Source organism: Hoplias malabaricus, chromosome X2 (assembly GCF_029633855.1).
Source record: "Hoplias malabaricus isolate fHopMal1 chromosome X2, fHopMal1.hap1, whole genome shotgun sequence".
Taxonomy (NCBI): domain Eukaryota; kingdom Metazoa; phylum Chordata; class Actinopteri; order Characiformes; family Erythrinidae; genus Hoplias; species Hoplias malabaricus.
In genome coordinates, this window is record NC_089819.1 from 31,561,508 (window position 1) to 31,585,491 (window position 23,984).

The 23,984-nt window shown below is 39.8% G+C and overlaps 1 protein-coding gene across 2 annotated transcripts; it reads right to left on the bottom strand.

Annotated features, from left to right (window-relative positions):
- Window positions 1-834: 834 nt before the first annotated feature.
- On the bottom strand, window positions 835-17,539 carry LOC136676765 (rho-related GTP-binding protein RhoE). 2 transcript variants are annotated; one of them, XM_066653980.1, is made up of 5 exons: window positions 17,233-17,539; window positions 16,587-16,674; window positions 9,434-9,543; window positions 6,892-7,026; window positions 835-4,497 (listed from the first exon to the last, which is right to left on the bottom strand). In XM_066653980.1, exons 1-5 carry the CDS (start codon window positions 17,380-17,382, stop codon window positions 4,249-4,251), a joined length of 732 nt encoding a protein of 243 aa, XP_066510077.1. In that variant the 5' UTR covers window positions 17,383-17,539; the 3' UTR covers window positions 835-4,248. The 2 variants fall into 2 exon arrangements, with proteins under 2 accessions (XP_066510077.1, XP_066510078.1); XM_066653981.1 differs by lacking the exon at window positions 835-4,497 and adding an exon at window positions 6,646-6,743.
- Window positions 17,540-23,984: the final 6,445 nt, after the last annotated feature.

The window sequence follows — 23,984 nt, forward strand, 5'->3', positions numbered from 1 at the left end:
TGGTGGCATGCTTTTCTTCTTTTTCTACAAATACAGGATGTAGTCCATCTGTTTCTCTGCATTTCTTACTCCCAATTTAACCATACTCTGTGTTCATGACCCCCACAGGACCACCACAGAGCAGGAATAATTTGGGTGGATGATCATTCTTAGAGCTGCAGTCACACTGATGAGGTACTGATGTGTTAGTGTGTGTTGCATGTGTGACATGGATCAGACACAGCAGTGCTGCTAGAGTCTTCAAAGCACTCAGTGACTCTGATGGACTAAAAAACAGTCCCACCAACCAAAATCATCCTCTGTCCACTGATGAAGGACTAGAGGACGACCAACACAATCTGTGCAGCAGCAGATGAGCTACTGTCCCTGACTTTACATCTACCAGGTGGAGCAACGAGTTATGTGTGTCTATCAGTGGGTGGACGCAGTGTTTAAAAACTCAAAAGAGCACCACTGTGTCTGATCCACTCTAACACACACTAAGTTCAACACACACTAACAAACCACCACTTTGTCAGTGTGGTTTTAGAGCTGAGAATCATCCACTACCCAAATAATATTCTGTGGTGGTGGGGGTAGTGACATTGATGTGAGGGAAATGGGGTTAAGAAAGTATGCAGAGAAACAAGTGGACTATACTCAATGTTCATTTTATCAGCTTCACTGACCATACAGGAGAACTAACTCCTCCCGGGCATTATAAATGTAAAACAAATCTAGCAATACTCCACAGCAAGACTACTTCATTTATATTTTAAGAACATCCTTGATGAGTCATTATCAGCATAGTCACAAAAAACATTGCATATCAAAACATTTCTGTGAATTCATCTCTACATTTATTACAAGGGCAAAAGGGAACAATTCAATAAATATGCTGATGAACAGAACATACAAACGGACTTCAATAAAATACATTTGGCTACTTTCGAAGCAACTTTCATCACCTACACATACTCTTACACTAACATTTTGCAAAAAAAGAGAGACATGATAATAATGCCTATGTGAACGCCAGTTCATAGTGGAAGAGACTGCCTAAAGGATCTTTAGTGAAAGAGAGACTAGAAATGCATAAGAAAAACCACCTAATTGTTTGTCATTTTCTGTAAAACGTTGATCTCAAAGTGCATTCACTGACTGTTTACCAAAGCAGTAACACATCAGTGTTGAGGGCCGTCCTTCTAACTATGGCACTAAACAGAGGAACTGCTTTTATTCGAACTGCAGTGTCCTTCAGCCATTGACACCTTTGTTTGTGATTTCACCTCACCCTCCCTCCACCAGTGTTGTATAGGGAAAAAACTGCATAGTTTAGAGGGAACTTTCAGATTAGGTCACATGACTGGCCTGTGCAGTTGCTTTTTTGTGCAGACCTGAGGCTGTTCCTCCTTTCAAAGACTGGGCATAGAAATAAGATATAATAAATACTCAAATAATTAGACTTGAAGCTGTAAATGTGCCCCCTTTGCTGCAGTTATGGTGCTACACCTCTGGAAAATCCTTTAAAATCCCATTGCTGCAGGGACCTGATGGCACTCGTGAACATTAGTGAGATCACTTACTGCTGCTGGATTAATAGAGACAAACATCACTCCAACTTCCAGATCCCAAATGTACTCAATGGATTCCACTGCTCCATGGTGTTCGATTGAACATCGTACTCCTTCAAGGAATACTACATTATATATTTAGTTTAAAACTCCAGCTTAAAATCCATTGTAATGCTCCACTGACCTTATATGTTGCTTCTTGAAAGTAACAGAATTCACTAATAAAGAGGATTTCCCCCAAACTGGCCATTTAAGAAGTAAACAAAATTAGTGCACATCAGTGGTGTTCAATACAAAATTATTAGGGCAGTCTACTTATGATGACAAGTTACTGTACAGAGAATATATCAGGTGATTGCTATGATTAATGTGATATAATTAATGCACATTAATTTGGCAGTCACAAATCTGTAACCAGTAGCCAGGCTTAATGCTAAAAATTATAGCATTTACATTCAGTTTACATTATGAATCTGTCTACACTTCAGAATTTTTTGGTAGATTGGTTTGTTGTAGATCATACACTCAAATTGGTGCCAAATCAAAATAAAAACTTCAATCTGCACACCATAGTTTCCATAGTCCATTTGTTTCAATGATTCATATTAACTGGTAATAACACTGGCAATAACTGAATACTATGGGCTGAATTTTGCAGCTGAAAGCAACCACTGTTTTGCCAAACCCAGTCTGTGCAGCAGATCATGTATCCCCAGTCATGTGGTTTCAAGATCTGTTCAGAGACACAAACTCCAGTGTATGTCGATCTCAATCTGATGCAGTGGAAAGTCATAGGACTAAGCCACATAAATTCTTCTTTGGTTTTAAAAATCCCGGAGGTGTGATCTGTGATTTTTGTTGGACCATGGCTTAAAGTCTGATCTAGAAGATGTGCATCCATGGTGACTGTGGCATGTACTACAGAATTTTAGCTGAGCACAGCTATTAATGTAAGAGGACAAAATTAGACAAATAACTTTACAGAAAAGGGAAGTGATTCAGAACCACAGTGATCTGGCTTTCGTGTTCTTTCTTCATAATGCTGTTATGAAAGAGGGAGGAGTAAATGTTTGGTTTGTCCACAAAGATTTAATTCAAGATTTAACTCCTCTGACTCTCACTCATTTCTTTGCCTGTTCCTGCTTCTATCTACCCACCCTCTGTCTCTGACCTTTGATGTTAATATGAATAGCTGTTTATACACAACAGCCTGATATGCATCTCCTCATTCAAATTAAAAACACAAAAACCGATATGCCAAGGTCTGTGTAACATTCATCAGTTCAATTTCCTGATCGTTTGAGGCTAAATACAAATATAGAAAATTGGGTTTAAAACTTTATTTTTAAAATTTGTTACAGTAAGAAAAATAAGGGATTTCGTTTGTTTTTCCAATTTTCTAGTTTTCCATTTCTGCTCCTCAAAATCAGAATTTCAGAAAAATGAAAAAAAAATGAAAAAAACTCTATTTAATTTTCTCGTTTTCCCTTTTACTGCCTTGTAATGAAAATGATAGGACTGTACCATCTCAGTGGGGGAGACCAACCTGCTGCACCTCTCTGCACGTTAACCACAGATGTCCCACCAAACAGTGAATAAAGTCTTCGTACTCACACACAGCAGCAGTGTCTGCATTTACACAATACAGAAAATTAATTTTTACTCTTTAATATCTGGAACAGAGTGAATTTCATTCAGATTATGGGGTTTGCTCTCTGGTTTAAGGGTTGCAATTATTTTTTGACAAATAAGGATTTGTTTTGTAATTAAAACTAACATCTAGTAAATAACATCTGACTAAAGTTCAGAGTTCAGTTTTTCTGTGCTTTTCCACAACAAACACTGCTATAGATGCGCACTGAGAAGCCTAAATGGCATGACTGCCTTTTCTTGAAGTGTAGAATGTTTGACTGCACTGGCCGTGTAAATGCTGACCATGCTACTCCGTGTGTCTCTGTATTATGTCAAACCTTAACAAGCATGGAGACATTATCCGCTGTTTAGTGGAAAGTGGTGGTTTACGTATGTGTTTACATTCAGAGAGCATGTTCTATCACTTTCATTACAAGACAGTAAAGGGGAAAATGATAAAATGAAATAAAGAGTCATTTTTCCATTTTTCTGAAATTCTGAAAAAAATTGGAAAAACAAATTAAATCCCATTTTTTTCTTACTGTACCAAATAAAAATATTAAACCCAATTGTCTATATTTTTATTTAGCCTCAAACGATCAGGAAATTGAACTGAAACATTACATGGACCGACAAATCCTAGATTTGATACTTGTCCCCAGCTATTCATGTTCCACACTGAGGTTGTAAGTTGCCTGCTTAACACAGAGTCCTAACCCTTCTGAGAGGATGTAGTGTCACTTCCAGAAGCGGGAAGCAAGGCCCCCATTTGTGTAGAGGGAGGGGTTTCCTCTGGCTGAGTGAATAACGTTAAGGGAGCTGGTGGGGCTTGGCCTTAGGATTTCTTCCACTGGCTGTCAGCACTGGATGCTACAGTAAGTGGACATAATGCATATGCAGAGGGAAAAGGGACTTAAAAATGTGCAGTGTCCCTCTTTCCTCTATTTTTTTCTTCCTCTCTGCTCTCTTTCAATGGTTGTGGATGGAGGGATATGAATAATTTCCCTTCCTCCCACTGTTCTCCCCCTTCAGTTCCACAATGTGTCTCTTCCGTCATATGAAGTCACATGACTGTGCAGCTCTTTGCTTTGTCCTTGCGTAGGTCCGTTGCCACAGCAGCCAAATCTGGCTTGCTGGGCATGTGTGAGATGCGTTTATTGGAGCGTGCGGATTTGTTGCGCTTTATGTTTTTGGTGTTCTTGTTGACGCAGGCAAGCGTCGCCACGTGGAAAATGTCCCGAACACTGTTCTCTGACTGCAGTGCAGAGCACTCGATGTATGGAGCTGAAATCTGTTTTGCCATTGCAGAACCCTGAAGAGAGACGGAGAGAGACTGTCACTCCTGATGAGAAATTAATCCAGATCTGACAATCTGCAATTACAGATATACCCTTGTTCATTATGTAATCTTTCAGAGTCTGATCTCCATTTAATTCCAAATCACACATAGCTAATTTATAACAAATGACTGCTGGCAAACATCCTTAATCTTACAGAAATTATTTGGGTTCATGAACAAAGCCTTAATTAATAAGTAAAGTCATCATAATTGCTTCCAACATAACTTTGAAGATATGCTTAGATGGCATAGCCAAGTAATAACTCCTTGTAATTAGGGATGGAATTGCCTATAAGTAAGATAAAAGTAGTGCTTTGGAATAAATAGAGATTACCCACATGTAAAAATATTCTGGAAAAAAAGATGAAACATGCTAAGCCCATTTTCACAAATCTTATTGCATTTAGCCTCCTTGAAGCAGTTGCCGATCCTCTAGCAATAGTAGATATTCTGAAGTTGAAGTTTTGAGCAGATCAGAAAATATCTTACATCTTATTTTAAGGCTATGTTCACATTCCAAACCTCATTAACCAATTATGCTGTTTAGGTCAAATCAGACTTGGCTGCATTTATGGTTCACATTTACATATCTGTCTGTAATGTGACAAAATGTGTCTCTGAAACAGCATGCTTATACACACTGAAACATTTGTGTGGCCCTGTCTCAAATGGTGTAGTTCCTTAAATAATAGATTCTACACCCAAATACTGCAAAATATGTCTAACACAAATTCATTTATATACTGCCATCACCTGCAAAGCTCTTTTTTTAACCTTCAGTGCATTATTTAGGAAACATGGTGTCATGTGTGACACTGTCTGAATGATGCTGTTGGTGCTGGTTGGCTGACAACTGCACTGAGTGCATGCATAAGGCAAAAAGACATGAAATCCGATCTGACAATTTACATTCATAATGCATGCCCACAAATCAGATGTATCCAATCTAGGACCACATATGAAAGTGATTCAAATCTGGAAACAAGAGCAAATATAGTTTAGCCAGACCACCATTAGCTATATAGCCATTGTCACAGAGGTGTTTCTGGCATTTAAAAAACAGGAAAGCCCACAATACATACCCCTGTCATTGGAAGGTCTGGAGAAGCTTTGGTGCTTCATATTAATGTCTTTGTCCACATGTGGCTTATATTGTGAATGTGTTGTACAGAAAATATGGAGGGCAGGTCTAATAAATGCAGATATGAAAAAAGGAACAAAGGCTTGATCATAATATAAAACACCCGCATCAGTGTTTTTCTTGTTCATTTTAATTTAAAAATAAAAACTAGATGATCTACCACCAAACAACAAAGAAGACCAAGAACAACATGTTGATTTTAAGAATTACAATTACTTGTTTATTCAATGTAACTGGTTACAGTAAAACATGTGAAGTTCAAGATGGCTGTGCGGAGCTATATGTAGTTTTACTAAAGCCACAAAACACTAAAGCCACAAAATGTCTCCCCACCACAATGACACACGTTCACACAAAATAAGACAAAATCAGCAGTCCTCCTCTCTGAGAGATATAATACGTGTAAATGTTGCCGAGTGCCAAGACGTCCTGCTGAGCTTGTGAACTAACCACTGTTGAGACACGGCTCTGGTTAACGCGTACTGGTGTCGAGCCAAACACAGCCCCAGAAACACAAAAATGAAGCATGTTCCTGTCTTATTTCCTATTATTCAGTCATGGTTTGCACTGAAGAACATACTGTTCTTTTACTTCCAGCCAGGAAAATGTTTTTCTGGTTCACGAACCAGTTCATTTCGGTGGAAAAGTGCCAATTGGTTCACAAACTGAAATTGTAAATAAGGCTTAATTACAGACGGTGTAGTAGCGCCACCTTAAGTGCTGTCTGTGAAATATGGATCACCCTTGTAATGTGTAATTAGCCTGTGCTTCTCTGGGATTCAATGTATGATATATATCGCCGCCGATTAAACACACAAATCTCAAAAAAGCTAACTTTTCAGAAACAAGAAAATACTGTATTTTTCTGAAGGTAACAGTAAAAAAATAAGCTACAGATAACAATTTATACCCATTACAAATCAGAAATATAAAAGTATCTTTATTGGAACGCAAGTGCAAATGTTTCATATGTAAAAGGGCAGGAACACGCGGTTATGATGGACAGGTCTAGCAGCCAATGAAGATACTTGTTAAAGAAACTGATTTTTCATCTTTTCATTGGTCATTTTGATGTTAGCTGCCATAAACAGAGATTAATGCCCACATTAAACACATGTAAAAAAGTGAAAACTGCTAAAAATGGAGATGCATGTTTTTAATTGGACAGCGATGATATGAAAGATTTTACCAAAGTTTAGTTCTACTGCCCTATGGCTGTGCCTCACCTGGTCATAAGACACTGGTGTCTGTCTGTGATTGGACAACTCCACCAAAGTCGTGAGGTCTGTTCTCAGGTCTGACTTGCAGCCAACAAGCAGCATCTTTGTGCTGGGGCAGAATTCCTGGATCTCTCCTTTCCACTTTTAAGGAAAACAGAAACATAGAAAATTTTGTAACACATGAAAACAATTACATTATTTTCTCTAAAAGAACTAGCAGATGCTCTCCTTTACTAATCCTCTCTTTATCTTCCCTCTTTCCTATGTCTTTCCTTTCTCGATTTTCACAGTGCTAGAAGTGATCCACATTCCTTCCCCAAGCAGAACAAAGACTGTGGTGTGTGTGTTCATGTTTAAACCACAGGGTTTAATCTTGGATAATGCAGTTTTGAGACGTGGATCTATGATGTGGTCACCAGGATCCGGTTCACTGTGACACACATAGTCGATTGTTTGCCTAGGAACATGAGCACACACTTCACTCCTTTTCCCAGGATCCTTAGCACTGGCATCTCACTGAAAGTCCCCTGAGCTAAAAGTAAAAGCTCTGGCACACTGACATGAAAACAGCTTCCCTCACCCTTAACATGACCTCAAACAGCACAGAGAACAATGCAAAGATCACTTGAGACATGCCCAAAGAGAACATTTCTACCAACAGCCTTTAATGCAGCTCCAATGTACTTGCAAGTACACATTGTTATGACGAATTCACAACCAAACTATTCACTATCCAACAGAGGAAACATAATCCCATTCAAACAGTCTGAGAGTACATTTAAATCTGACCCACACAAAAGGACCTTCAGTGGACACATCAATGGAGATTGCAAAATGTTAAAAAGTTGCAAAGTGAATTTAAATTGGAGAAATATGAGAGGCTTAAATTTGTCCATGGGTATAAGCCGTTCAGCTTAACAAATGTGCTATTTAAGCTGAACATCTTACACTGAGTTAAGTATAAAAGTAAAACATATATAATTATATGTAGTCTGTGTATATATGTACATGTAACTGAGGCATGTGTGGTGTCTGACCTTTGCTTTTAAACCACTATAAGGCCATTCTTAAATTATAGGTTGCAATTTATATTTTTGAACACAAAAGACAATCCAATAATAAACTTTCATCAGAAACAACTAACAACTAAATCTAAAGTGAATACTTGGCTCAATACAGCAGTATTTTTCTTTCAGTTTTTATTGTAACAATATGTCAAACACTTAGACAAATCTGAAATTACTTAGACCAAATGATATGATTTATTATATTAGAGCAGTGGTTCTCAAATGTTTTCTATCATTCCAAACCTCAGACGGGGGAGGGGGGGGGCATATTTGTCAAAGTCAAAGCCCACCCATACCCAAAATATTAGATAGCTATAAGCTGATTCCTATGTAGATAAGGTAGTAAAATACTGCATGTAGCATAATGTGGAACAGCATTCGATTAACATTAACGTTAGAGAGTGAGGCTTTGTCCCAAACATGAATGGAACTTTACCTATCACACTACAGAGAGCACTGCTAAGGGTGCTGTATATATTTTTTCATACTATTCAGTGCAGCAGGGTGCAGTCTGGGACACAGCCAGAAACTAACGTTAACTTGCTGCATGTCTAGAGCACTTTCTCAGAACCTGAACACAGCTAATATAAATGTTCACTAACTCTCATATCCTCTTCTGATACCCTAACAGTTATATACAAGCCACTTTCATGACTGTAATTAGCCGACATTTTTATCTGTTGTGCTCTTGTTACTGACCTCAAGCCCAGAGCTGGTAAAAACTAACTTTATAAACCAGACACTGACTGTGAATCGGAGGCCAGTGAACCTGATGACGTTATACACACATCTACTGTTTATATCATTCATCTGGTCTCCTATCTAATGTTCTTTTAACATGTTTAACAAATACATTGTGAGTGGGTGCTTTTTATTGAGTAAACGTTTTTGGCAAAACAGAAAGGCATTAATAAAGGCAGGCATAAAAATTTTAATTTCTTCCAATTCCTTGGACCCCATCAGCAATACCTACATGTCTGTCACACTTCTTGTTCCGTTTAATATGTTTTCTGAGTTCCCTTGTCTACCATGTGCTCCTTTAGCACGTGACTCTGTTTTGGTTCCTGTCTCTGCCTTAGCTCCACCTTGTAATGTGTTCCCACCTGTGAGTCCTATTTGGTCCTGCCCTCTTGTTATCCTTTCCAGGTGTTCCTTTTCTTGTGTTCCTGCTTATATACCTCTAGGTTTCAGTGTTCTTTTGTCTGTTTTTTTGTGTAGATGTCTGCTTCTGTGTTTGTCTTATGTTAGCGCATGTGTACATCAGTTCATGGTTGTTTCTTGTTTTATTCTGTTTTGTCTAGCTTGTGTTTACTTTCATTGTTTGTTTTGTTTACTTTTGTTTTTTTAAGAAATGTACATCCACCTCCTCGTCCTCCCTGCAGTTGTGACAGAGCCCCACACCGAGAAATGCTGCATTAAAGTGTACATTGTTTAAGTTTAGCACAATTCATGTAAAGGATACAAGCTGAAACTGTATGTACCTTTTTAAGGATGCTGTCCAGTGTCTCTGGACGGCTGATATCGAAGCAAACGATGACAGCGTCTGAGTCTGGGTATGAAAGTGGTCGTACATTGTCATAGTATGGTGAGCCTGTAAAACAGAAGACAGTCTGTTGAGAAAAGCCTCAGTGTGCTTACTAACACACACTGGCACAAAAAACCCACATAAGGCACACACAAAAATCTGATTATAGAGAACTGGGGCAGGAAAGTATATTGGCCTAACCACTGGAACGGAAGGACTTATCCCAAAAAAAAAACTCTCACACAAACATCTCATGCATAACAAATATGCTTCTTTTAGAGGATTTATTCAAGTTCTTATAAGAGATTCAATACCAGCATTGCAGTGCTCACAGGCATGCCATAGAACAAGTGCAGATTTACATTAAACAAATGACCAAGGAATAAGCTGCAGGCCAAATTTAGATGGGTAAACAAGCTGTGAAAACATTAACATCAATAATATTTAGTGTTGTACAACATTAGAATTCATACGTTGTTTGGTTTAAAACTCCCATAAAAGACCCATGAGGTGTCTGTAGAGGAACACAGAACAAAGAGAAGCAAGTTTAAGAAGGCTCTTAGATTTGCCAATGAAAAGTGACCTCTCATGCAAGAATCCTGAGAACTTTGTTTTTCCACATGTAACATGTCTCGTGGGGCTCTGCTCTAAATCACAATATTACATACACCACAGACACACCTACAAAGTACATTGACATGGGGGTTACCCAATCCCACCTTAATTACAGACATTCCAAATATAGGGAGAACAGATATTGCCTAAACAAATCAAAGTTGATATAAACCACATTTATCACCTGTCCACGTAACATAAAATTGAGACAGAGAATGGGAGTGAGGGAAGAGGAAGACCACTAGACGACAAGAAAATGATTATTCATAGTGCCAAGAGATAATAGCACAAAATGAAGGGGCAGGAAAAAAACCCACAAGTGGAGCGCCACATTTGCGCAGTCTTTTTAAAAAAACATTAATTTCTAAAGTACAACCAGAGGTATAACTCTTCTACTCTCTGTAAACAACTGTTATGGTTTTCACATGAAGACCACTGTCAGTGTTGGGTGATTCTCTGAGGATAATGAGTTTAAAAGAGCAAAGTCAAGCTCCAGTACTGATATGTATGTGCAAATAAATCCACAAGAGTTACTGTCCATCCATTGAATGTGATAAGAAATCTCAAATGCCATTGGCCTGAAAGGATGTGGAGGTGTCAATAAACCATTACTGAGAAAAGAAAATGGAGAAAAAAAATAAGGTGTGCTACTTCCAAATATATAATCAGTGTAGACACACACACAAAATAATGTGTGAACATGAGGAAAAACATGAGGAGGCTTATATGAAAAAACACTATTGCCTCAATGTTGCTCAAATGTAAAGCATTCCACACACCCCATTCTCATTCTTCTCACTGAAATGACCAGCTGTTCAGAGAGACTGTGTTGTTTGAGTATATTTAGCCAAAGGCAAGGCATGCGGGTCCAATTCACTCAGCCCCGAAACAGGATCTGAGCTACAATAGCTCTTGCACCCAGGATGAGCAGAACAGCATCAAAATTGCCAGGAAGTGCAGAAAGTCTCTGCTAACCTGTGAGCAGTTTTATGGAAGGTGGTTTTATTGAATAAATTAGGCAGAACGGCCTGACCACAGATCTGAGCCAAACCAGAGACGTGACAATGCTCTATAAAATAACTTGACATAGCTTTGGAAATATATTAATCCTTAAGATTATTCTTAGAGTAAGAAACTTTGTATAAATTTATACATGCAATGCCACATAGTACACCAATGAAAAAGGTGTTCTATGTTAGAAAACATATGATCTTAAGCAATCAGTTCATTAGCTGAGCATTTGTATAGAAACAGCAGCAAACCAATAAGTAATTTGAAACAATGACCTTCAGTTTTGTTCTATACGCACCATGCTTTATAAGACTCTTTCTATTCTAGTTTATTAATCAGTTTATATGGGCAAAGCTTGACCTGTTCAAAGCCTGATCAAAGAGATAATTAAAGCACCATTCAAACTTCACATGAGATTTCTTCCTAGAGACACTCCCTGAAAGGCAACAGGCCAAAAAAAGCCATTCTTAAAAGTAAGGCATGTTTGTCACCAAGCACAGTAAAGAGGGAGTGTGCAGGGGGCAAATGGCTGAGTTTAGCAGCATGGGGGAAAAGCCTTAATTAGGACCATACTGTCTGCTTGGACTCATTATCCACACCACAGACAACACCAAGACAAAGGCAACCCAGAATGAGGGGCTTGTGGTATGTTTGTGTGTGTTTTGGGGAGGGGGGGGGGGGTTATTGATTAGTGCTGACTGGTAGATAGAGTGTCTTCAAAGGGTAAAAATGAAGCCTCTGGTCTTTTCCAACTGTAGGGGTGGAGGTGGGGTGTCGTTATCAATAAAGTGTCTTGAAAAAAAAGCAAAGAGGGAGTCTATTGTCAGGATGTACTGTTATGGCCTGTAGGGAACACACTTTGTCTCTATCTCTCTCTCTCTTTCTCTCTCTCTCTCATAAAGGTCTGAGGTTAATGTTGATTTATACTTCTGTGTTGACTCGATGCAGAGCCCTACATCGTTGCAAGCGTTTATTCTACTGGAGGGACAGAAAAGTTTTTAAAAAAAAAAAGCTAAATAAGAAAGGTTCTATACTGTTTAGATGCATAGCTGGCCAGCTAACAGGCACTTGTGGTTTAGCACATCACAGCAGATTGTTTTCCAGACAGCTAGATTAAAATCACATATAATTAGAGGATAAAGCCTCATAACTGAGAGCACAAAGACGAGTGAAGTGCCTTCTGAGTATTTTGTTTTCAGCTTCATTCCTCTCTTTTAAGTCAAACTCACAACTGCGGTGGGCTGCCGGGCTTGTGTTATTTCCCACACTCGTTTTCAGAGTGTGACATCACCACTCAGTGAGCTCCCAAAGCGCCACATCCCTGTGGCTCTCTTAAATGCACATGAATGAACACTTGACTTATATTAGTTAGACACAGAACAGAAATTTGACCACTTCACACGTCATAATTTTGAAATACCGCCCTCATTTTCAAAAACCACTGTATACTGCATTACTGTTATACCACCTAATCCCAACTGCAAGTACAACTATTTTTCTATAAATTAAGGCCAGGTCCTTAAGTAGGACTAAAATACACTTGTCTTGTAAGCAGTTAATGGTCATCTTTGATTGGTCTAACAAATGTACAGGCACTTCATAAACTGTTATTACGTTAGTCCTCAATTATTCCTCATCACACTGTGATAATATAGATTATTACAACTGTTTTAGAGCCTGAATAATTTTAGCTTATGAAATACTGACAAAATTCCACTTCTCAATGCCCAACAAAATTTTAAGTTCAAACCTCCAAAGTCACTCCTGACAAGATGACCTGCAGATTCCTGCAGTGGTCCATGAGTGACTATTGCTCAAGTAAAGTGGGTCATATTTGGCCAGCTGAACAGTGCAGGGTGTTAGGAAGGGTGAGGTGCTAGGGTCAGGCTTGGGGACAAGCAGCTGTCTATTGGTGCTGCTCCACCACATGGGTCCAGCTCTACATGGCTTGGCACGTTTAAAGCTTGTCGCTTTTCCACTGCCGGTGACGTCACTAAATCTCCAACAGGAATCGCTGGCTTTGAAAACGACAACAACGGCGGCAGCAAAGTTACGCACTGTTTACTCATTGTGTATTTGTGTGTTGTTTTTGTTTGTTTTTGGACTGAACACTGCTCCGCGCCCCAGTCCTCACAGATCAGTTTTACTTGCTGCATGTCCGGCTTTCACTGGAAAATTCCATCGACCATTGGCCCAAGGAGCATATAAACCTCTTTAAAACGAAGAGGTAAAGTTACATGTTGTTGTGAGTCCAAAAAAAATAAATGTGAAAGCTGCTGTAACTTAAGAGATTTTAGCAGTGAGTTTGTGCTGGATTTGAATGAGCTCTGCATTTCATGGTGATAGACAGGTTTCTCTGGTCAATCAGCTTTCTGCACAGTTGAGACTCAAAGTGAGCTGGGTCTGAAAACTTATCCGGTTCCAGGTACCATGCACCAGATTTGGCCAATGGAAAAACAAACGCCGAATCAAGTAGAGTCGTATAGGTTCAATGCAGTGAAAAATGTGATGCTAAACTATCATACTCCAGATAAACAGATAAAGACAGAGGTTCCTCTTCAATGAGACTGAGGCTCATGCCCCTTTCACACATGCATGGTAATCCAGAAATGTTCTGGTTCCAGAGATTACCCAGAGGAGCTGTATGTGTGAATGTGACCACCTGCAACATTTGTCCCGGACCTCACCCAGATTTTATCCTCCTCAAGTCCCAGAAAATATTCTGGGTAAAGTCCAAGTCCGTTCCAGAAATGTTCCGCAGTTTCTCCTGCACGCACTGTACGAGTGCTGTGCACCATGCCTAAATCACATGTTTCATCTCTTGCTGCAAGAGCACACCTGAGGCAGAAAATCTCTTGCTGTGAGCTGCATGTGTGAACAACCACTCTGGGAAATCTTAGGACCCGATATAGTTATGTGAAATGGGCATAAGAAAAGCAGTAAGAAATTAACTGGAGTAAATAGTATCATCAAAGTAATGTTTGTCCAACTTAAATGGCTGATCAACTTAAATCTGATCAGACCTAAACCGAAACCTAGAAACCTAAAACCTAAAAAAAAAGTTTATAATGATTCTTTGTAATAAGAGCTAATATCACCTCATTGATGCAAAAGGGCATCTGCTACCAACACCACCATTAAACTTGATCAGCCTGGGTTACAGAGACATAATAGGACCAACAAGAACTCGAAAACACACAAGTATTGTTCCGCTTTCTGAACTACTTCCCTTATCTCCTTGCCTTTCCATCTTTGTCCCCACACATATCCAATTCTTCAGCCATGCCAAGCTACAACACACATCCTGGGATTCCAACGGAACAATGTTTAATCAGAGACTTTGTCCCTCAATGATCCAGACCTTCTATTCACTATTACCCCCTAAACCCTCTTTCTGCTAATTCACGTTGCACTAAGCACCTGGGAATTTTAATCACATTCATTTCAAAGTACCAAGCATGCCATTTGCAACCACAGATCTTGTTAAGTTCGGCACCTGGGATTAAAAGGAAGGTGCAGCTTAATATGTACGACAAAACAAACAGAAAAACAGCTTCAGTGCCGGAAACAGCTTATAGCAGCTTCAGCTTCATGTTCAATGTTCAGGCTTAAAAGTGGCTTCCACATTCTTTTTGAAAATAAAAGTCAACTGTTGACATGTAAAAAAAAGTCATTCACAGTGATTTAATGTTAAATGGTATTAGGGTATTAGGAGCTAGGTCATAAAACATTTTCAGAAACCTGTGCATTGTGATTATATTATATAAAACACTCAAATCACTTAGGTGAGAAAAAAATTTCTAGGTAATTCTTGTCATTGCAATGCATTAAATCTCTGGCTTGAGTTCTTGAAAATACTTTCATATTAGGGCAAAAACCCTCAAATGTGTAAAAGTCAGTGTACTGGTATCCATTACATTAAATAATTTTCACGTTAGACATATTAAACAATTCAGACGTCTGGTTCCTTTCACCACCATAGCTATTACACAACAGAGCATTTCACACTCTGAATGACTGTTTATATCTGAACCATTTAATTTTGCAAAGATTTTGGCATTACAATTTAATGGTCCTGGTTAGCTAACTGGATAAAAAGGTTCAAGGGTTAAGTTGTTCATTATTGCCTTAATTGCATTTGTGTTTATTTTAATTAGATTTCTTCAAACACATGACTCACACTATACTTTAACACAACTCTTAAGCCCATGATAGACCTCTACTTATACAAACATTTGCATTAATGTACAATCTAACTTGTTTTACTGTGTTATTCTTAATCATTTGCTTGCTACTAATGCTGTATCAAGTTCTCATTCTGGAAGTAGGTATGATGTGCTTTCTAAATTCCAGAACTAGTCTGAGATCAATGGATTGGTCAGTGATTCCATCAGCAATGTTTAGCCTCGGGGAATGTTATTGGTTACATACTTAAAAGCTTGACTTAATGACAAATGGCTGCACTAACACATACTGCTTTTAAAAGGTGGAATAGCACCCTTGGACACAGACAATTTTACTCGTAAGTCTCTCAGGAGAGACAGCGCAGTTACATTGTCATCATGCTTCCTAGTGAGTGTGTTTCAGCATGTGCTCTCATTGTTTCCAGGGAGGGGAGCAATATGAAATTTGTGTGTGCATGTGTTGGTACAATGGGTGTGTATGGGTGAGAAAGATCAACTTTTACTGTTGCTGGACTGGCCCAATAACATTAAATTCTTAAAAAAAACATATGATTAGGAATAAACTGATGAATGTCAAGTATGTAAACTCAAGAAACTATGACACATTGCTGCTATTGTTCACATATTCTAAATAGTCAGAAAGGGTAACATGGGCCACAAATAAAAGGGAAGCTCCATCAATTTTTTAAAGGTTAAACAATATTTTTCTTTGATGAAATGTACAGAAAGTGGTATGATTTAAATGGTTAATAATTATACAGGAAATCACCCAATTTTGTAAAATGTTTGAAACAGGGACCATAAAAGTGAACATAAATATGTCTTATGTGTAGTTTTGATAATATTGAAGTAGCAGTACATCCCTATAGATGCATTTTTCAGAGCTACATTGCCTAACCAAGCATGTATCTAATACCATGTTGCGACCAGTGCCTTCAATCTCCAGCATTGAGCCATGTATAATCGAAAATCAAACAGGTTAAAAATATTTCGAGGTATGGTATAGAGATTCATCAGATGCAGATTTCTGGTTCCAATCACAGATAGTTGTAAATTAATATAAATTAATATATTTTCACACCAAGCCTTTCTGAATGACTACTCTTACATTTTAATAATTAAATAGAATATATTAAAAATATGGTGGAATTCATATTTTACAATTATAATAGAATTATATTAGAAAACTAATCCAGAAACTAGTTCTAAATCTAGTTAACCACATCTTTTACTAGAGAAATGATTAGTTCTTTTGCAGATTGATAAATCCTCAATGATTAAGAAGATAATTAAGCTTACCTGATGTATCCCACAGACTCAGCTCAATTCTTTGAGTGTCAATCTCAAAACTTGCTGTGTAATTCTCAAATACTGTGGGTGCATAATTCTACAAAAAAGGGGAAAAGGATATTTAGTGGAAGCATGATATTCATGTGTATGTGTACAAAAACTAGCGCCCTCATCAAATGACATTTTTGGTGCTTCTATAAGTTAAAATAACTAAGACTTATCCATAGAGAACACACTTCTGTACATTTTAAAAGTCTATTTTCTTATTAAAATATGGGGAGGGGGGTTACAAATATTGTCAAAATCTTTCGTTTTGTAGCTAGATAAGACTCCCACTGACAACAGTAAACATGAGCCTTTTATTTAAATACACATCAGCTTCCCTAAACTGTTCTGTAAAAAAAACAGTCAGAATGTCAAGTAAGGTCTATGCCTTAAAGGGTTCCATAATTCCTTTACATGCACATATGACATTATGGCTTTTTTAACACCAATAAAGACCGAGTACAGCTGTGTCCTTTAGAAATATAAACTCCTAGTAATAATATGCGCAAATTTGTGGTTAAGACGGATGTTTAATCACCTGTGTTGCGCTACACAGTGTATATGGATCTTTTTGGGATTCAGCCTATACGAGAAAAGAAAATGCGCTCACCTCTGGGAAGCAGTCCTTGGCGAAAACATGCAGTAAAGCAGTTTTTCCGCACTGGCTGTCGCCCACCACAACTATCTTACACTTGACATTCTGACTCGCTTCCATTCCGGGCTGAAGAGACAGTTTCTGGCACGACCTTCTTTCCTTCATTTGGGACCAATTATGTGAAACAAAATATGAGAAACCCCTCAGTGTACAACCGTCTCCTTTCCGAAACAATCGCTACTCACTCAAAACTCCTCAGTCGCGCACCGACGCGTGGGCTGCTCTTTTATAGTCGGCCGCGGAGCCAATCACACTTCATCCTCAGCGCCACTACTCGACAGACGTTCATACATTGGTCGACTCCCAGCCAATCCCTGCGCTTCTGGCACAGTTGGTCCTCTGCTTCTTGGTCCTGAAATGGATACCTACTTCATCAGCAGAGTTCTACTACACAGGGTGGGACTGTTTACTATATGCTACGAGTGAATTGGTAAGCCACTAGACCCCTGGTATGCCAGAATGTGTCATGCCAATAGTAGGAAGTCTACATTACGTCTAACCGATTTTCTTTATATCAAACATGAACGGCATCTCCACTGAATGATCGTTGAATTAGGAACACTTACTTTGTATCTACATTATCTGTCCATTTTATCAGCTCCACTGACGACACAGAAGGACTTTGTAGTTCTACAATTACAGACTGTAGGCCCCATGTTTCTCTTTATTTTCTTATCTACATTTCACCATGCTTTTCAATGGCCAGGACCCATACAGGACCAGCACATAGTAGTTATGATTTAGCTGGTAGCTCATTCTCAGCGGTGCAGTGCTCACGAACGAGATACAGGACGAGTATGCTGTTATGAATGGATCAGACACAGCAGGGCTGCTGTAAAAATGGAAAAATATTTTATTGGAATTTGTGACCAGTATTACACTTAATATTACACTGAACTGATAATTTTATTTACCCTTGTGATACATCAGAGTGTGTGAATATTTGCTGTGTATTTCCTACTCAGCTACATACCAGGACAAAGATTGATATTACATTTCTTTAACCTTGCAACTATGTAAGCATGTATAATTTTTTGACATTTTTTTACCCACAGAAAGCATTTGGGCTTCTCAGGAGGCCTGGAAGACTTACTATGACTGTGCTATTGTGTCAATGGCTAATGTGTATAGCTGCCTATATAATATACAATGTCTGCTTAATTCAAGGCAGTACCCTACTGTGGCTGTCACTGTTGATTATAGTACTCTCTGACTAGAGAGAATGGAGAGAAAGAAGGAGAGAAAGAAGGAGTGAAAGAGAGGGTGGGAAAAAGACTATACAGTATGCTGGAACAAAATGATCATAGCCAAACTGTGCAAGTCCACTTAATTTATGGGTTTTGCAATTTATTATTATTTGTATTATAGCATGGTTTTTCAAATATACTTACATCAGTTTTTTTTTGTATAGGTTACACTAGATCACTGTTAAGGGTGTGACTCCACATGACATTAATATTATAGTATAACAATCAGGAAATGTGTCATCAGCTGATAAGGTTAAAAATAGAATATGACAGATTCTGATATGATTGTAAACTTCCACACCTTCCATTAAAGCTAGAAAAAAAGAATGATTTTTTTTCCTTATTTTGCCGTGTGGGGAGTTTTAAAGCAAGAGTAGTATATATCCTACACCTTCTGTCAAACACCTCTGTGAATGATTAATGACCCCTTGATTTATGACCCCTGATTTATGACCTAGGTGACAGGTCAGTACAGGATGTCCTTATATGGGCTTCCCCTCACACCTACACCCACCCCTGACACCCCACAGCCCATGTATATATAGTTAACTTAAATCCTGTGTGACAAACCCTATACCGATACAATTTAGACGCCGTTCAGACGCTATTTGGAAGTAGCAATGGAGTCCTACATTCTCGGTAAGTGTTAAACTACAGATTTCTACCTAATTTTTTGTCAGAATTTCGGTGATAAAATATTTTCTTACCCACTTAACAGGGTTTATCTTGTCTAGGTACATCTGAGTTAGAAACCATCCGTGCCATTAGGAGTATTGAAGGTTTATCACAACTTTGTGAAGGTATGACTCTGCTCCTTATTATTTTATGTGTCTTTTTGATTTTAGTTGTTATTCATGAGATTATTTTTTCATTTCTTCAGAAACTGTGGATGCTACGGGGTATTTAAATCCTCTTGGTAGGTTGTCTGATACATCTTATAACTCATGGTGTTATATTTTGATTGTGTGGCGCAATAGTGTGTAATTTATATGTTCTCTGTAGTAGGGTTGACACGTTTAGTTGAAGCAACAAATCTCTTAACACCGCCAGGGTTTTAAGTTGTTCCCGGAACCTCTGCTGCTGTTGAACCGTTGGATGCTACGTACGCCAGCAACGACCAAGCGCCGCAAACATTTACGCCGTGTTTAACAAGCAGTCCTTCCTGATCTAATCAAAGCGTCCCAAGGGACATCAGGGTGCCTGTTCCACAAGGAAAACGTGATAGTTTTGGATCTGGTGGTGCTCAAACATCGCGCTCAAGTAGTGATAAACGTCTTAGATTGGACGATATCCACAAAACAAACGGTAATAAAAACACAATTAAATATTATTTGTATTATTTATAACATGATGTTTGCGTGTTAACGAGTGTTTCATTATTTGATCTGTTCATAGATGTTGGACATTTTCGATCTGTCGGTGTATGAGGACTGTGTTGATCCTGGTCTGTGCGCCGCTGGATGGTCTGATGAGTTCATTAAAACATGGAATGATAACAGCTTTACAGTAAAGGAGGACAACGGTGCTGCTGTTGTGCCGAATGATGTGTTAAATGATGCTTTGATCGAACCTGGGGACGCTGTTACGGATTAAATAAAATCCAATCAAGATCACGAACAACAACAACAACAAAACCAGGTGGGGGGTTGTAATTGCGCTAACAACCCTGTTGAGTTTATAATATTGATGAGACAGATGTCGCAGGAGATCGCTAAAATCTCTATTGTACAGCGTAGGCAGGCTGCTTTAAACCGCAGGCGTGACAATATTATTCAGAAACAGCGGTCAATTACTAGCTGCTGCAAAGTGCGATCAATCAGCACCGGAACAATGACGTTCAGGCAACTGCAATAAAGTGTAAGCCTTAACGGTGAAGTCAGTTATCCGTGGCCTCAAACCACCATCTAACCTATAGCTCGCTGGGTAGTCAAGCAAGGCTAGAAACCTGCTTAAAACTCAGACACTTGGCTTCCAATTCAGCCAGAGAAATACGACTCAGCTTCCACTGCCGCGACGACGCTGCACGCCCACACACACCACCTTGGTTGATCAAAAGCGGAAGTGAAAATTATTGGTGATCCTGGGGCTTTTATCGTCCTATCCAACCCACCAGGTGGCGACAATAATACCCTCTTTAGCGCTCCCTGTCAACCATACCACATTCACCCCCTCTTTCAAAGTTCATCGTCCCGGTGAACTAGTTACCCCACCAGAACACTACTGCCATGGCCGAAAAATGGTAAGAACGGGGCCAGATGCGACTAAACCAGTAACACCATTTGATGTAGCTGCACGAGGGAGATGGACCAGCACATAGTAGTTATGATTTAGCTGGTAGCTCATTCTCAGCGGTGCAGTGCTCACGAACGATATACAGGACGAGTATGCTGTTATGAATGGATCAGACACAGCAGGGCTGCTGTAAAAATGGAAAAATATTTTATTGGAATTTGTGACCAGTATTACACTTAATATTACACTGAACTGATAATTTTATTTACCCTTGTGATACATCAGAGTGTGTGAATATTTGCTGTGTATTTCCTACTACATACCAGGACAAAGATTGATATTACATTTCTTTAACCTTGCAACTATTTAAGCATGTATAATTTTTTGAGATTTTTTTTTTACCCACAGAAAGCATTTGGGCTTCTCAGGAGGCCTGGAAGACTCACTATGACTGTGCTATTGTGTCAATGGCTAATGTGTATAGCTGCCTATATAATATACAATGTCTGCTTAATTCAAGGCAGTACCCTACTGTGGCTGTCACTGTTGATTATAGTACTCTCTGACTAGAGAGAATGGAGAGAAAGAAGGAGAGAAAGAAGGAGTGAAAGAGAGGGTGGGAAAAAGACTATACAGTATGCTGGAACAAAATGATCATAGCCAAACTGTGCAAGTCCACTTAATTTATGGGTTCACGAGGGAGATGGAAAGGGTTTGGATGCTGGCCCGCAGTGCTACGAGCCGAACGACACAACACAGGAACAGGTAAAAACTCCGGCCCTTGATATTCAGGTATCAAAGGCACCTGAGGAGCTAAGGGAATAGCCGATGCGCTAACTGTACACCCCTGCTGCTCTTGGATAGATTCCATTACCTGACCTAAAAGAGGCTCAGTCACCCCCCAACCACATCAACTACTGGGGGCCCTACACCCACCAATACCTCTCCCGATACACTCTCTTCTTCTGAATCATCTAAACCTACCTCCTGATGACAAGCTAACCCGGGTTCTACAATAACCTTTTCGGCTGGTGTTAGTGAATTTGTTGCCGTGGTCACAACCTTTAATTCTGACCGATGCACTGTTTTGCAACCTTCCTCAGTCCCTGTTGGCCTAATTTTATACAGACTCCCCACATGATCTAAGCACTCCACTATATCAAAGACAGTAGAACTCCAGAGATCCTGTACCTTATGCCTGCCTTGAAAATGATTCCTACAACGAATCTGTGTGCCTGGAGAAAGTAGGGGTGCTGTTGCATTATAATTACGCCTCCGATATGCTGCTGCCTCCTCTAAATGTTCTTTTGCTCTAACGTACACCTCAGCCAAATGCTCCCTATGTTGGGCTACCCAATCAGAAAGATCAATGTTCCCCTCCCCTTCCTCACAACCATTCCCCAACAACCTATCAATGGGCAGCTGTGGTTTCTGCCCAAACATTAATTCATATGGGGAGTAATGGGTAGACTGGTGCACCGTGGTGTTATAAGCAAACACTAACTGTGGTAACAGTTGCGGCCACTTCCTTTTCTTTTCAGGAGGCAAAGTTCTAAGCAAATCATGCAGAGTTCTATTAAAACGCTCACATTGCCTATTGCCTACCGGATGGTAAGGTGTAGTCCGACTCTTCTCTATGCCGTAGAGTTCACAAAGGCGTCGCAACAACTCCCCCTCAAAGCTACGACCCTGATCTGAATGGATCCTTTGAGGTACCCCATACACATAGAACCACCTTTCGGTTAACACCCTCACCACCGTACTGGCTTTTTGGTCAGGCACTGGATATGCTTGGGTAAATTTTGAAAATACATCTGTAATTACCAACACATTCTCTTGTCCGCTACTAGCCCGCTCCAAAAGGGTAAAATCGATGGCCACAATTTGTAAAGGTCGAGTGGCCATTAAACTACCCATAAAAGTTCTTACTTTAGGGCGTGTGGCCTTAGCCACGGAACATCGGTCACACTGAAGGCACCAATCCCTCACATCTTGCCACATCTTAGGCCAGTAACACCTCTGCCGCACAAGGTCCGTAGTGCGCTCTATACCCTGGTGACCGTGATGGTCATGTAGCCCAGTGAGCACCTCACCCTGCAGTGCCTTAGGCAACAACAACTGAAAGACTGGGTTGGTTGCTGATGGAAATTTAACTTGTCTGTACAAAACACCCTCATTCTCTATAATCCTAGGCCATTGCCTAAACAACTCCCTCAACCCCTCTGTCTCCCCTCTTAGCTCTAGTACCGTAGGCTTCCGTCCTTGCTTCCAATACTGCAAGAACGCGGCAATACATGGGTCAGCCGCTTGCAACACCTTAAGGTCAGCCCTACTGCGACTAGGGACTGCATCTACTGTCTGACACAACAGGTCGCGTCTCTCTAAGCCACCTACCTGATGAGCTACCTCGAGGGGAATGGAAACCCCTCCTACCAACCCCCCCGAAAAAGCTTCAGAAGGGACAGGCAACCGAGACAAGGCATCTGCATTGCGATTGGCCACGCCTGGGCGATACTTGATCTCATAATCAAACAATGCTAACTGGGATGCCCACCGCTGTTCTACTGCCCCCAGTTGTGCAGACTGTAAATAACTCAATGGATTGTTATCCGTATAGACGATAACATTTATTGCCCAAAAGATACTCCCTAAATTTTTCAGTTACAGCCCACTTTAAAGCCAACAGCTCTAACTTCATAGTGCTGTAGTTTGACATATTTCGCTCCGATGGTCGCAACCCACGACTGGCATATGCAATTGGCCGTCGCTGCCCATCTACATCCTGGGACAACACTGCCCCTAACCCAGCATGACTCGCATCAATTTCCACATGGAAGGGGCGAGTGAAGTCAGCATATCCCAGCACAGGTGCACTTACAAGTCGCTCTTTAAGACCTAAAAAGCTCCTCTCACAGGCTTCATCCCAATGTTGCCCAAGGGGATCCTGCACTCTAGGCCTAGGTCGTTTTTTAAGGCCCTGTATGGCACTCACAAGTCGATGCAGGGGAGCCGCCAAATGAGCAAACCCCTCCACAAACCGTCTATAATATGAGGCAAAACCTAAAAAGGACCGCAACTCTTTAACCGTTGACGGTCTTTTCCAGTCCTCTACTACCCAGATCTTCTCCGGGTCAGTGGACACACCTGCAGCGGAAATAACATGCCCCAAATAACCGACCTCCGTCTGAAAGAACTTACATTTCTGTAACTTCAGTTTTAGGTTATGCT